Here is a 14,457-nt window from a genome sequence, read left to right as displayed (position 1 = left end):
TCATTTGGAGTATTGTGTCCAGTTCTGGGTACCACATTTCAAGAAAGATGGAGAAATTGGAAAAGGTCCAGAGAAGAGCAACAAAAATGATTGAAGGTCTAGAAAACATGAGTTATGAGGCAAGGCTGAAGGAATTGAGCTTGTTTAGTTTGGAAAAGAGAAGACAGAGGGCACATGATAGTGGTTTTCAGGTATCTAAAAGAATATCACAGGGAGCAGAGAGGAAAATTCTTCTCCTTGGCCTCTGATGATAGGACAAAAAGCAATGGGCTTAAACTGCAGCAAGGAAGGTTTAGGTTGGACACTGGAATAAATTGTCTTAGGGAGGTTGTGGAATCTCCATCAATGGAGATATTTAAAAGCAGATTAGTCAGACATCTATCAGGAATGACATACACTGTGCTTGGTCCTGCAATGAGGACAGGGGACTGGACTTGATGATCTCTTGGGATCCTGTCCAATTCTAGTGTTCTATTATTCTATGAAGAAGCCAGAAAACAAAAACCTCTAAGGACACAAAGCTATAGACCCAGGTCAGAGAGAAAAAAAAATCAACTCTGTCTTGAAACATTTTACCTGAAATAAGGACAAAGGTGAGGAATATACTTTGAAACAATTTCTTTTGGTGTATTAGATTTAATTGGTGTGTTTTATTTATTTTGGCTTAGTAACTCATTTGATATGTCTGTTTTTACTTTTCAATCACTCAAATCCTACTTCTCTTTTATTATCAAACCCAACATAAATAATTGTTACCAAGTGGGAGAAGAAGGGAGCAGCCACTGTGCATCACTCTTTCATTGATGAAGTGGGCAAACTTATGAGCTTTCTCTGTGTAAAACTTTTAGGCAAGGTAAGATGGATTTGCGATTTTGATGAGGGCTCCAAGAGCTGAGCTGGTTCAGCATGTGTGTTACTCTGCTGGGTGGCTGTTACCACAACACTGTGTCTTGGTTAGGGGCAACCAGAACTTCTGTCCCAGTAGAATGGGAGGGGGTGTGGAACACCTCAGAGGGCAGGTGGGCAGTGCTCAGTGGTATGATCAGTATATCAGGTGAAAGTCACAAGGCTACCTCTGTGATCAAATCAGTCACTATGAAATGTGAAAACATTTTACAACCCCCCCCACAAAAAAAACAGGGGACTTCCTGGCACCATATTTGTTTGCTCACATAGAATTCATGCCCAGCCCTTCCTGCTACGAATAAAGTTGGCTGCTGACTATCATATAGCTTTTCCTTCTTTCTTTACTGTAATTGTCATCAAGATTTGTGCAAGAGGACATTTTAAATTAAAGATATACACAACTAACAGAGGGTGGAAGTGGGTAAGCCCATCATAATGAACTCCTGATATGGTGTGGAAGAATGTGCTTCTATATAGCTTCAGCTGTTCCAGCAAAATATGACTCTCAGCTTCCTTTGAGTGCCTGATAGCCATTGAGATTCAAAGACAACAGTTACATTATGTTGTCTTCAGGTGATGGCGGGGAAGAGAACAGGTTCCCCATTTTAAACCAACTATGTGTTTGAAAAAAATCCAGTTTCATTAGTTTATATGAAATTTCATGCATACACTTTCATTGTACGTGTACCAGTATAATAAACTTATACTTTCACACCTCACCTCTTGTAACAGCATCTAATGCACAGCCACAGCCTGTTGCTCCTCCTCCTATAACAAGCACATCAAATTCACTTGTGTTTTGTAGAGCCAGAAGCTGATCATCTCTTGACGGAAAAGAATTTTTCATTGGTATGTTCACTGGTTCTGCTGCCTGAACATACATAGAGTTACCCTACGAGGACAAAAAAGACAAAAAAAAAATCAAGACAGTATTTGTGCCTTATTCTTAATGGCATGCCATGACATTTTTAAATCGTACACTTGTATGAAAAATGGTATCCTTCACAAGCCAAACCTTGTACATACTGAGCGTATGAGATTAGGCTGTACAGAAGATGCTATTTTGTTCTGCATGATAGCACCTTCTTGCCCATTTGAGGGTAACACAGAATCAGCTACAGGTAAAGCCATCCTACGAAACATAAGGCATTCTTTGTATACATTGATGGTATGCCACTGATACTCCTTATAAAATATATATAGGTTAGTGGAAAATAATCAGAAGAAGATGTCTTTATTCAAAGTCACTTTTACATTTAATATTTAAGCAAATGCAAAAGATAATAAAAAGCATTAAAAAACCCCAAGGGTTAGTTTACCTTAAAACTCACCTTGCTACTCTTGTATAGGTAATAAGGAATTAATAAAACTAGGCACAGTATCAAATACCAGGAGAATGTAATGAAGATTTTGTAATAAATATATATCCTGAATGGGATTAGAACTCTGTAGCTTTAACACATAAAATACACTTATTCCACCAGACTATAATCGTTGCAGCACATGCAATGGACATCCAAGAGATTATTTTGCACCAGAGGCTCGCCATATTGCTTTTGTTGCTTTCATGAAACATTAAAATAATAATGTATTCTTTGTATTGTGGTATTGATCAATGGCCCCAGCATGCCTGGTGATGTACAAACAAATAGGAAAATGGTTCAGCTACGTCCCCAAGAAAAAAAGTTTAATTTAAAAAACTGACTGTAAAAAGTTATAAAAGCTCATATTTTCTCATTTTTAGTATTGAAAATCAGCTATGTACCGCCCCTTTTTTAAACTTTGAACTACTTTGCTTTTATTTCTCAAACCACACAGTGTGCTAACATTATGTAAGGTTTCATTTTAGTCATATAGCATAACAATAAGGCAATAGACAGAGACCATATCTGTTTTTTTAATGGATTTCAAAATAATATAACTTTATTTACAACAATCATTTCCTGATACTCTTTTTTGACCCATCTTTTCTCTCAGTTTGATGATCCTAGTGAAATAAAATTAAATACTTTCTAAGTCAATAAACCAAAATGGGCATGAGGCTTTGGTTTATGTAGCATATTGGTTTGGTTTTTAAGTTTAAAAAATGACCACTTCCTAAAGATTTTACTAGGAAGTGAGAGGTTTGGTTAATATAAAAAGTTTAAATAGATGTCTGAAAGGTCATGTAAAAATTGATATCCTAAAATCCTAGTAATGGTTGTACATTTCATAATATAGGTTTCAATATCATTTCATTATGTGTTATAATCCACCTCTGATATGTAATGTATTAATTACTTTACATACAATGGCTGTAGCCAGGTATTATAATTATCCAAAAGTTAATTAATATGCAACGCCACAAAAAAAAAATCGTACTTGCTCTCTCGTACTGCCATCTGCTTCAGCCCTGTCTCTCTTCCCTCTCACATTCTTATTCACCATAAATCTTCAATTGGGTAGTGGGTCACTCTCCAAACTATTATTTTCAAGGTCCGAGGGGGCTGACAATCTTTTTGTAATAAAATAATCATTTGTGGTGCAGGAAAATGGGTTTGAGGACAAAACACCTAATCAAAGCATGTGCAAGTAATTAATCTGTCTGGGTGCTGGAAGATGAGGACATTTTGAGGATGAGTTAGAACTCCTGTTTTCTATTCTCAGCTGTGGCACAGACCTCATATGGTCTAGGGCAATTCATTTAAGTGAACACTCAGAAGTACTGATTTATTTCTGGTGTGTCAATTTTTGGGTGGCCAAACTGAAAGCTGACTTTTGAGGTGAAGATATCTGCAACTCTCATGGATCTGAAGTACAACTGTGCAAGCCTAGCACCCCAGGCAATCAGAACTATTGCAAGCCGTGTACCTAACATTAGTGGTCACTTCAGAAATTTCGGTATCTGGAGCATCTCTATCCTTTCACCTATAAAATGAGGTAATATTTCCTTACCTCACACAGACATTGCAATGCTCAATTGATACACAGTTGCAAAGCACTTTTAGTTTAAGAGTGAGATTCTGTGCAATATCTTCAAACCATTGATTCTCAACCGGGAATATACGTATCCTTCGGGTCACACACAGCTTCCACAGGGCGTATCAACTCATCTAGATATTTGCCTAGTTTTACAAAAGGCTGAATACAAAACACTAGCAGAGTGGGTAAAAACTAAAATTTCATACAGACAATGGTTTGTGTATATTGGTTTATATACCATACACTAAAATGTGAGTACAATATTTACTTTTCAATTTATATATTTTATAATTACAAGTTGAACCTCTTACACCTGGCACCTTCAGGACCTGACCAATGCCGAACCACAGAATTGGCTGAATCATGGGAGGTCAATATTGTCTAGCAGCATTACCAACTCTTCCACTGCTTACAGGGCTCTTAGAAGAAATTAGGGGTAAAGTAGAGCTAGGTAACAGCACATAACACAGAGAGTCAGGACTGGCCTGTAAACAAACTTTAGAAGGCTACGTCTAGACTGCATTGCTTTTCCAGGATACCTCAGTATCCCTTGGATTCGGCATTGCTTTTCCGGAACAAGTCTGCTTTTTCGAAAATTTTCGGACATGCTCTTTCACCATCACCATAAACATAAGGAATATGTCAAAAGAGCACTTTTTTCCATGATTTGATGACATCTACACAGCACCAAATTTTGAAAAAGCCTCTTTCAAAGTAAATAGGAAAAAAAGAAACCCACGCAATTCGCGTACCGCAAATTGTGATTCTTTTTCCAATTTAACACTGAAGGAAACTTGGCCACACCCAGCTAACCACAATCATGCTGGACCATGGACGTTGCCAGACCAGAGATCGCTAGACTAGAAAGGTTCAACCTGTATATGGTAAGAATGAGAAAGTAAGCCATTTTGCAGTAATAGTGTGCTAACACACACACACATTTTCAGACATGGAGGCCTCCACACTGGAGCCACAAAGCAAAGAACATTTTCCATTTTTGTGCAGTAGGTTTATGTTTGCTCTTATGGCAATGCCTGCAAGGTATTTAGCCAGCACTTGAAGACAAGGGACAAGTCAATAGTGAAACTGAGTGGCACGTTAAAAAACAATTAACTCACAACAGATCCTGGAATATACCAGCACTGTCTACACTTGACTTAATGGACTTTTCCCCACACAGAAAGGGAAGAGGTGGGACATATATGTTTGAGGACCCAGAAAGATAAGCCACCCATCAGGGGCCAGTGGGGATTGCAGGGGGAGGGCTGGGGCAGTTCAGCCTGGGCAGGGACTACCCCTTTCTAGGGCTCACCTCTGATCTTTTCCAGCCCAGGTGGTGCTAGATTCCTGGTTCCTTCTGGTCAGTGGCTCACTACCTGCCCAGGGGAGTCCTCTCTCACCTTCTGCTTCCTTCTGGCACTTCAAGGGTGACAGCAATGGAAATTTCACTTCTGCTGCACCAAGGAGCATAGATGTCCAAGGACTTACCTTCAAGCTTCATTATACCACACAGTCCTGGATCAGGGTAAGATTGGTTTTCACTGGGCTCACAGAGAGGAGGGGCAGTGTGGGTGATGGGGAGGTATGAGCCCCAAAGAGCAGAGGGGGCATGGGTGGGGTGGGTAGTGAGCTGCTGGGGGGGAGGGGGAAAGAGAGAGAAATTAGTTGGGTACTGTACAGAGACTCTTCTAGCCTCATTGACTGCTGGTTTCTCCCTTGCAAAGGGCAAAGATCAGATGTCTGCTGACTCTTTCACATGATTTGATACCTGTGATTATAAACAACACAGCCTCTTCACATTCAATTCAATAGCAAACCCTTTTGATTTCAATAGTAACATGATTTGGCCCCAACAACAGATTAGAGGACGTTATTTTGATCAATTCCTTGTCTGTCCAGAGACAATCCTCATGCATGCTGTTCTGTCAAGCTGATTTTGCTCCTCCTACAGGTCATGCTGAGGAAAATAATAAAAAAATTATGATCATCTGTGTTTTATTTTTACACTTTTTCATGTGAGCATAATGAAAAACACAAGCTTTCATCTAGACCAGAAGTTCTCAAACTGTGGTCCGAGAACTCCACACAGATGGACGGAGGAAGAATTAAGGTTTTTTTATATAAGTCACTCTTAACCAAAGAACTTTACAATAGTTAGCAAATGGTATAAACCACATTTGAAAAGATCAGGAAGTGGTCCACCAAACACCCTCAGCAATTTTCAAGTGATGTGTGGGGCGAAAAGTTTAACTACAAAAACCAGTCAAGGTACCTCACTTTATTCTTGTTTACTTCCTATTACTTACAACAGAAAAGGAGGGAGAAGAAAAACAACAAATGAAAAAATGAGGGGGGGAGTGCAGATAAGACAATGTTCTTTTTCTTAGGTAAGTCTCAAAGGGGGAGGCAAAAATGAAGCTGAGCACAAGACCCTACTAATTCTATGTCCCCCACCAGACATATTCAAGCTAGCAAAATCTAGCCTGGGTGATAGCAAACCTCAAAGCTGAGGAAGCATGGGCTGTACAAGCCCGCTGCATATTTTAAGTGTGTCCTCAAGTAGTTGCCCATGCTGCCACAGCTTCACTGCAATTATAACTTGAGCTAGATCGGTGTTTCTTAAACTGTGTGCTGCAAGGCAGTCAGAGGTGTGCCATGGAGAACAGAGTTCAAAATGGCGGCCCTTAAATAGGCAGGCGACTTTTTTGTTTTGTTTTGGCTCAATAACTTTCCCCCAACCCTTTCTTCCCCTCCACAATAACTTCCCCCCTCCCCCGCCTCGAACTTTCCCTCCCTCCCCCAACAAAAAATTCTTGGTGTTCCTCATAAAAAAAAAAAGTTATTTTTTGGTGTTCCTCAGTCTTAAAGAGTTTAAGAAACACTGAACTAGCTAGATCCAAAGTCAGCCACTCCTCTGACAGCCACTCCACCTCTGACAGCAGCATAGGCAAACCCTGTACATTTGTGCAGGATGTAAAAGGCAATGACAAAAAACGGATTAGTTAATCAAAGTGGGTGCAGTTAGCACTTAAATTACTAAAAACAATGAGCAAGGGGAAAATTTAGTCTGATCATCATAGAAGTTTCTTAACAGATTATGGAATATTCTTCCAATAGAAATGGTTGAAGCTTTATAGCTATTCAGAATTAGATTGGACAATGCACTCAAGTGTATGCTTTTAGTGGGGAACAGGACAGTAATGGAGTGCAGTCTAGTACACCCTCCAACAGCTTGACACACATGTAACTTAATCTAAACTTGAACAACAAAATACTACCTTCTTACCACCATTGCAGAGCAGCTGCTCTTGTCTATTATGCTGTTTCTCCACCTCTTCCTATTTGTGGAGATGCTTTGTAATCTATATAGTTATAAGTGACAATGGCATGATAATTTCACCATGTGGACCACACCTATGACCTCCAAACATGAGGGCATATCTTTTCTGAATGTACTGAATTACACAAATTGCTCAATTTTAGAAAATAGCTTCACTGTTTCCCGCTCTATTGCCTGTGAATTATAGCTGTTTGAGACATCTTTTATCTCTAATCCTCATGATCGGGGTTCCCTGAGAGAACCAACCAAATGGTATGATTTTCTGAAGTGGCCAATCAGCTTTGTGGTAGCAGAAGTGACTCAGAGCAAGGCCTCCAGATAAAACTTTTAAAGAAAGAAAGAAAGAAAAAAGGCATATTACAGATATTTCCATGATCTGAAGGACAGTAAAAATACATTGATATTTTAAATATGCTAAGCTTTAGGCATGTTAACCTTCAATGTCCCTTTAACAAGTAATTTACTGTTTGCCTTATAGTCCTTTGCAACATATCTATGTAGGTAGGTGTAAGACTAAACAATAATGGTTTACACTATATCCCTAAGGTGAATTACTTGACTAGACAGAAACCCAATCTACAACCTTCCATGGTTTATGAACCTTGGATAGCTTCCACTCAAAATGATTAGATCACTTTCTCCCTGTGTTTAAGCCCTTATTAGACTTGCAAATTTTTTTAAATGTTCTATACAGTTGTCACTACTGGTGCAACAGAAAACAAGATCTAATAATTAGTGTCTACCGCGGAAAGAAGTGTGTATTTAAAGACCACAGGCAATTAACAATCAGGTTGTCCTGTAATCATGTACAGTATTAATTTGAGCATAGTGTGTAGGGTTTCATGCAAATTACTTAATACATAAGAGAATGAAAGAGGCTGCTGCTGTATTATGCGAGTCAATCAATGGAGTAGTTAGATTAAAGTAAAATTGCTTCATGTTCTATTTATTATAATTAAGGAGGTACTAACCATATTTGTATACCTCCTCCAAGTCAAGTAAAAATTAATAAGCCTTTTTTCACAACCTAATTTTGAGAAATTATAATGGCCCACTCAACTTAAAGTATTTCCATGCTTTTACATTGCATACTGATTTTAGCTAGCCAGTTGCTATACAAATCACAGGAATGTGTTTTAAATAAAAGCAATGTGAACTGTAACTGAACAAAAAAAAATTCACCAATCTGATTTTTTGAATATGACATTTTCTTTAAAACCAAATCTATCCAGGGGGACGAGGAGAACAAATTCCTGACCTTTGGCTCCATTTCTGATACAATCCTATCCCACGGTACCTTTAATAAGTCAGTAGGATTCACTGAAGTTTTCCATTTTTGACACAAAGTAGAGCTAGGACTGACGTATATCTCATTTAGATGTGTCACATCAAAATTCCAGCAGCAATCTTTACTATGCTCTAGCTAAGGTCTACTAACTACTGGGTTTTTTTTTGTAGTTAAGGTCTAGTTCTGTAGCAGTCCCCACCAAAGACAAAAATGTATCTTATCTATATTTCTGACTTGAGGCCCTAGTTCAGCAATGCACTTAAGCACATGCTTAGCTTTAGATGAGACTGCTCACATACTTAAAGGTAAGCATATAAGTGATATGCCGAAATGGGGCCATAGTTTTTCATCAATAGTGAAAGATGCTTTCATTAGAAGTTTCTGGAACCTCTCTTGGATTTATACGGCAAGGAACCAATCAGAAGCCATGAAAATGTTGTGTGTCAGACCCCTTGAGGAAGGGCTTTCCATGGTCTGTGTGCGCAGTAGGTCAGGGAAATGAAGTACAAGCAATCCCTGAATCTGCAGCCCTGGGTTCAAGACCTACTGGACCTCACAGCTAGTCCACTGGAGTACCATGCATAGCTACTATGTAATCAGACAGTTGTCGTATTGCCAATCGCAAAAGTTCAAGAACCATAAGGGTTTTTAAAGTAAACAAACATAGGCACTGGGCCTCGCTTTGATTTTTTAACTCCCTCTCCCACCCTCATATATATATATATATATATATATATATATATATGTGACAATTCTCACTAATGCATAGCAAGAGTTACAATTCTGGATCCCAAACTTGAATTACCTATGCACTCTCAACCTCTAAGTCAAGTTGGTGACCTTGTCACTCAGAGGAAAAAAAAAAGTCAATAATGCATATCCCCCACCTGCTGCCGTCCCCTTTTCCCAAAAAATTCCCATAGCTGTGAAAATTCTTCACCCTGTCCCAGGCAGTGGGGGAAGTTCCAATAAGAGTGCTCTTATGCCTTTCAAGTCCAGTCTTTCAAGACTGGAGGGAAAGCAGAAAGAACAAAGCAGAGGAGCTGAAAATTTTTTAACCAAGAAGGGATGAAGGTGCAGATCCTGGACTCTTTCTGCTTCCTTCTCCCCTCTTGTAAATAACATTGGCCACTCCCTCCCCTATTCAAAAACTTCTCTCAGCTCCTGATAGAAGAAAGGGAGCTCTTTCACTGCCTCAGCTCCAGTTGTCTATTCTTCCCCCAAATGACTGATTTTAGGAGATTGCTATTTTGGACAGTATGGGTTTAGACTCACCAATTAATCTGATTTACTGGAGCTGGAACCATTTTAATAGTGAAGGTGCTGAACATCAGCCCCCTTACTCCTATCCACCCTAGGTGCAGGGCCAGCGGCCAAGGAGGACAGAGCACCTGAGCCCTCCTTCTATATCAAAACAGTTTCCTCACCCACAAAATGTTAGGTTATGCTAACTCCATACTCTGTATATATTGATGACATATACATACATATTAATGACATGTAATGTCATTAATGTCTCACACCTGGAATTCTGTCTTATACACTTATTTAGGTTCTTTCCCAGTCATGGTATACCTGTTAGATTGAAAAAAGGACATGAACTTAGGTAGCTGCCTACGACAGTGGTTTTCAAACTATGGGTTGCAACCCACTACTAGGTTGCGGAATGTCAGGCACTGGGTCTCGTTGCGACAGGGTGATCAGTGAGGGTCTAAGGCAGGCTTCTTGGCTGTTCTGACACTGCAGACTGTACTGCACCTCAGAAGTGGCCAGCAGCAGGCCCGGCTCATAGGTGAAGGCTGAGAGCAGAAGAACGCACGTACTGCTCCTGCTCTGAGCACCAGTCTGCACTCCCACTGGCAAGAACCTGCTGCTGGCTGCTTCTGAGATGCAGTATGGTCTGCAGTACTAGGACAGGAAGGAAGCCTGCCTTAATACCCCTACTGCATTGCTGACTGGGAGCCACTTAAAGTAAGCACCTCCTGCCCTACCCCTGCCCACCTCCAAAGCTGAAGTTCTCATCCTCAGCCCCATCCCAGAGTTCACACTTTAGTCAAATTATGTTGAGTTGTGGGTATCAACAATTTTCTTCAACTGGGTCATGAGAAAAAAAAGTATAAAAAACACTGCTAGCCATCTTCAACATTTCCTTGATCTATGCTAAAGGTCACAAACATATATGGACTTTGTGCTTTAGGTCATCAACACTAGATGAAAGGTCCCAAATATATATGCTAACTTTGCACTTTAGCTCAACATACAAGAGGTGACCTGTAAGTTCCTAGCTCTTTTTTGAACCCTGTTAAAGTTCTAGCCTTTACCGCATCCTCTGGCAAGGAGTTCCACAGGTTGACTGTGCACTGAGTGAAGAAAAACTTCCTTTTGTTTGTTTTAAATCTGTTGCCTATTAATTTCATTTAGTGATCCATAGTTCTTTTATTGTGGGAATAAGTAAATAATTTTTCCTTTTTTCACTTTTTCCATACCAATCATGATTTTATAGACCTCTATCATATCCCCCTTTAGTCTCCTCTTTTCTAAGCTGAAAAGTCCAAGTCTTTTTAATCTCTCTTCATATAGGACCCATTCCAAACCCCTAAATATTTTTGTTGCCCTTTTCTGAACCTTTTCCAAAGCCAATATATCTTTTTGAGATGAGGCGACCACATCTGTATGCAATATTCAAGATGTGGGCATACCATTGTTTTATATTTATATATTCAGTATACTTTTAATTCTGTAAAACTACAAAGAATCTTTAAAACTGAATTTCAATTATTTCTTAAATTATATCATGCGTAAGCCAGATAATAGTGATCAGAAAGTATTTAATGACAAATGAACCAAATGGTATAGATGGTTGAATGAACCAGAAATGCATCAATTTCTAGCTATCTACTACTATTTATGTTCATGTATCTGCACTGCATGTAAGTTTGGTTTTTTTAATTCAAAAATTTCCCGTCATTAAATTAGTTCTGAGCAACAGACAACGTAAAAACTTTTAACAGGTTTTTAAAAGATAATTATCACCATCCCTTCAGTAAAGAGTTGTGGCAATTTCAACATGTTGAGCTGGACATAATATTACCAGAAAAACAAGACTCCAGGTTCAAAGAGGGAGCTAGTGTGTGTAGCTGAGTATTTCTATAGCTATACCCAGGTGAAAGAATAGATCCTTTGGTACAGTCCTAAACAGATACCATATTAGCATACAAAGAACATGATGCCTGGCATACTTGAAATTGATAGATAGTGATTCATCTTACTGTCAATTAAATGGGAGACTGAAGGAAAGAGGCATACAGGCATCCCATCTGCAATAATGTGATTAGTGTGGCAAAAAACAAGTGTGTTTATTGAAATAAGTGATTACCGCTTATATCTACAATTTCTCAGGAAAGCGTTCCTTGAACAGTTCTGATTACATTCTTTCGGAGAACAAATTTAGTTTGGCAGTCTGTATTAAATCTTCAAGTTCTAAAGTGTTCTATAATCCTAAAGTAAGCATTTCTGATAATAATTTGCCCTGTGTTATCACTAGATAGATTTACAGCATCAAACCCATGGCTATCATTTGGTAAAAGAAAGATTTTGAAAAAAAATCCTTTTCAAAGTGAAATATTCATCCTATTATCCCCATCCAGATTCACATTCCCTGATAGCATGTTGGGAATTACACACAATTTCTGTACCGGCTCAGAGGATGCGAGTCGCTTACAACCCATACATATATAGTTTTGCTCTTTAACTCAAAACTGTAGAAACTTAAGGGGTCCCTGGTACAACTCAAGGGTTTTGGCCAAAACGGCAGACATCTGTTAAAGGAAGGAAATGTTACCATGAAGGCATGAGAAAAACAGAGTGAACCAGCCACAAGGAAGGACAATCCGGTCAGTATCTTCACTACTTACCACAAAATAATATGTCACTCCTTTTCATATGGTTAGTGTCACTGCTACAGGGTTAGCTGTACCACTGCCTCCATTCTGATCTCTGAGTACACCCCCTCAAGTGTCAGGAGTCATGCATCTCCCTCTCCTACAGTGGAATTCTGCAGTTCTCCAACTCTCAAACTAGGCTACAAGGCCTAGAGCAGTGGTCTCCAACCTTTTTACACCCAAGATCATTTTCTAAATGTCAGGGCAAGCCAAGATATACCCCCATCCGTTCCCCAGATCCTCCCTCCCCCCCCCCCCCAACTTCAAGGCTCCACCCTCTCCATTCCCCTCCTCTCCATCATTTGCTGTCCCCAGCCCTTGCTCACTCTCACTGGGTTGAGACAGGAGATGCAGGATTTGAGGTGGGAATGAAAGATTTGGGTGGGGGAAGGGGTGAGAGGTGCAAGCTCTGGAGGGGAATTTGGGTGCAGGAGGAGGTGGAGAAGGGGATGCTGCTTCTGGGAGGGGGCTCCAGGCTGGAGAATTTGGGGCTCAGGTGTAGGGTTGGGGTGCTCAGCAAGCTGCAGGCTTTGGATGTGGGGAGTTGGGTTACGGTGTATGAGGGGCTCAGGGCAAGGGAGAGGGAGTACGATGGGCTCAGGGCACTGGTTTGCAGTGTGTGGGTGGTGCAGGAGTGTTGTGGATCAAGACTCGGGATATGGGGGTTTGCAGAAGTTTGGGGATGTGAGGGCTCAGGGCAAGGGGTTCAGATGTACGATGGGCTCAGGGTTTGGGTCTGTGCGGAGTACAGGAGAGTGTTATGATGCTGCAACTAGATGGGGGATTGGCCCCAATTAGGGACTTGTTGGCCAGGCTTAATTTTTAAATAAATTATGTCCAACACAAAACCTTTCATCATTGTCTTTGTTTATGGGAGGGATGGGGAGCCTGTTTTGGGCCATCGACCCACAAAAAAAAATCAGTTGGGCACCACACAAGTGAGATGTAAAAACACACCCCTTCAAAAAAAAAAAAAAAAAAAAACCCAAGCCTCACTGAGAGAGTCCTAATTGAGACACCTCACTCCCCTGGCACTCCAGCCCCCTGGGGAGAGGGTAGGTAGGAGATTCAAAGCCTTGGGTCAGATGAACTTTTCTGGGACTCCAGGGTTAGTGGATTTTGTAGGCCCTTCTACACTCTGAGGTGAGGCCAAAAATGAGGGATCCAGTGTGCAGGACAGGGCTGCCAGTGATTGGGATACGGGTGCAAAATTTGGGTGGAAAATAGGGCACAGGAGCAAACTGGAGGTCTGGTCAGTGACCAGGGTGCTGGTGGGGGTCTGGGCAGAAGCAGGGTGCTAGATCGTGTCTGGCAAGGGAACAGGGTGCTGATGGAGGTCCAGCCAAGTGGCAGGGGGGAGGGTACTGGTGGGGGTCTGGCCAGGGGGAGGGGAAAGGGGCAGCTTGGCCGGTACCTGGGAGTCTCCAGGGGCGAGGATCTCTGGGGCAGAATCTGTGGGTAGCGCTGGATGAAGCACGTGCGACTCCTTTAAAAAAAAAAAAAATCCAGATGCTCTGGATCCTGCACCGCTGTATTAAATACTACCCCCCTGGTTCTCAGGAGCACCGGGAAGGAAGGGAAGACAAGAAAGCACACACGTTGTTGTGAGTAGGGAGGAGCGTGCGCTGTCTTGTCTTCCCTTCCTTCCCTGTGCTGCCTGCCTTCCTGTGGAGTGGGGGGTGGGCCCTGCGGCAGTGTGCCAGTGCCCACGTCTCAGGAAGCATGCCCACTGTTGTGGAGAGGGGAGGAGCAGCATGTGCTTCCTGAGAAACCGGATCTGGCAGCCAGCCATGGGACTTTCCCCCCGCCGCAGGAAGCCAAAGCTAGCTCCATTTTTGTGGGAGGTTGTAGTGCCAGCATGGGCTCCTCGTTGGGGGTGGGCGGGCTGGGGACACCTCACAATCAACTGACTATGACTCCGTGAGCGACTGGTTGGTGATCACAGGCCTAGACGATCACCTATCCCGATCAGTGGCTACAGTGGTGTTCAGCACCAGCCATCCTCCCACCAGTGATGAAGA

General features: G+C 41.2%; 1 protein-coding gene across 4 annotated transcripts in view; it reads right to left on the bottom strand.

Moving 5' to 3' along the window:
- GPD2 (glycerol-3-phosphate dehydrogenase 2) overlaps positions 1-14,457 on the bottom strand; it is a 135,398-nt gene that overhangs the window by 88,360 nt on the left and 32,581 nt on the right. For all 4 annotated transcript variants that reach the window (XM_075933429.2, XM_075933427.2, XM_006125658.5 and 1 more), the window contains one exon: positions 1,627-1,798. In XM_075933429.2, coding sequence (XP_075789544.2) covers positions 1,627-1,798 — 172 coding nt within the window. The remainder of the gene's footprint in view (positions 1-1,626; positions 1,799-14,457) is intronic.

This window comes from Pelodiscus sinensis, chromosome 7 (genome assembly GCF_052426305.1).
Source record: "Pelodiscus sinensis isolate ZL-2025 chromosome 7, ASM5242630v1, whole genome shotgun sequence".
Taxonomy (NCBI): Eukaryota; Metazoa; Chordata; order Testudines; family Trionychidae; genus Pelodiscus; species Pelodiscus sinensis.
Note: the sequence above shows the minus strand (reverse complement) of the source record. Positions and strands in the feature narration are given on the sequence as shown.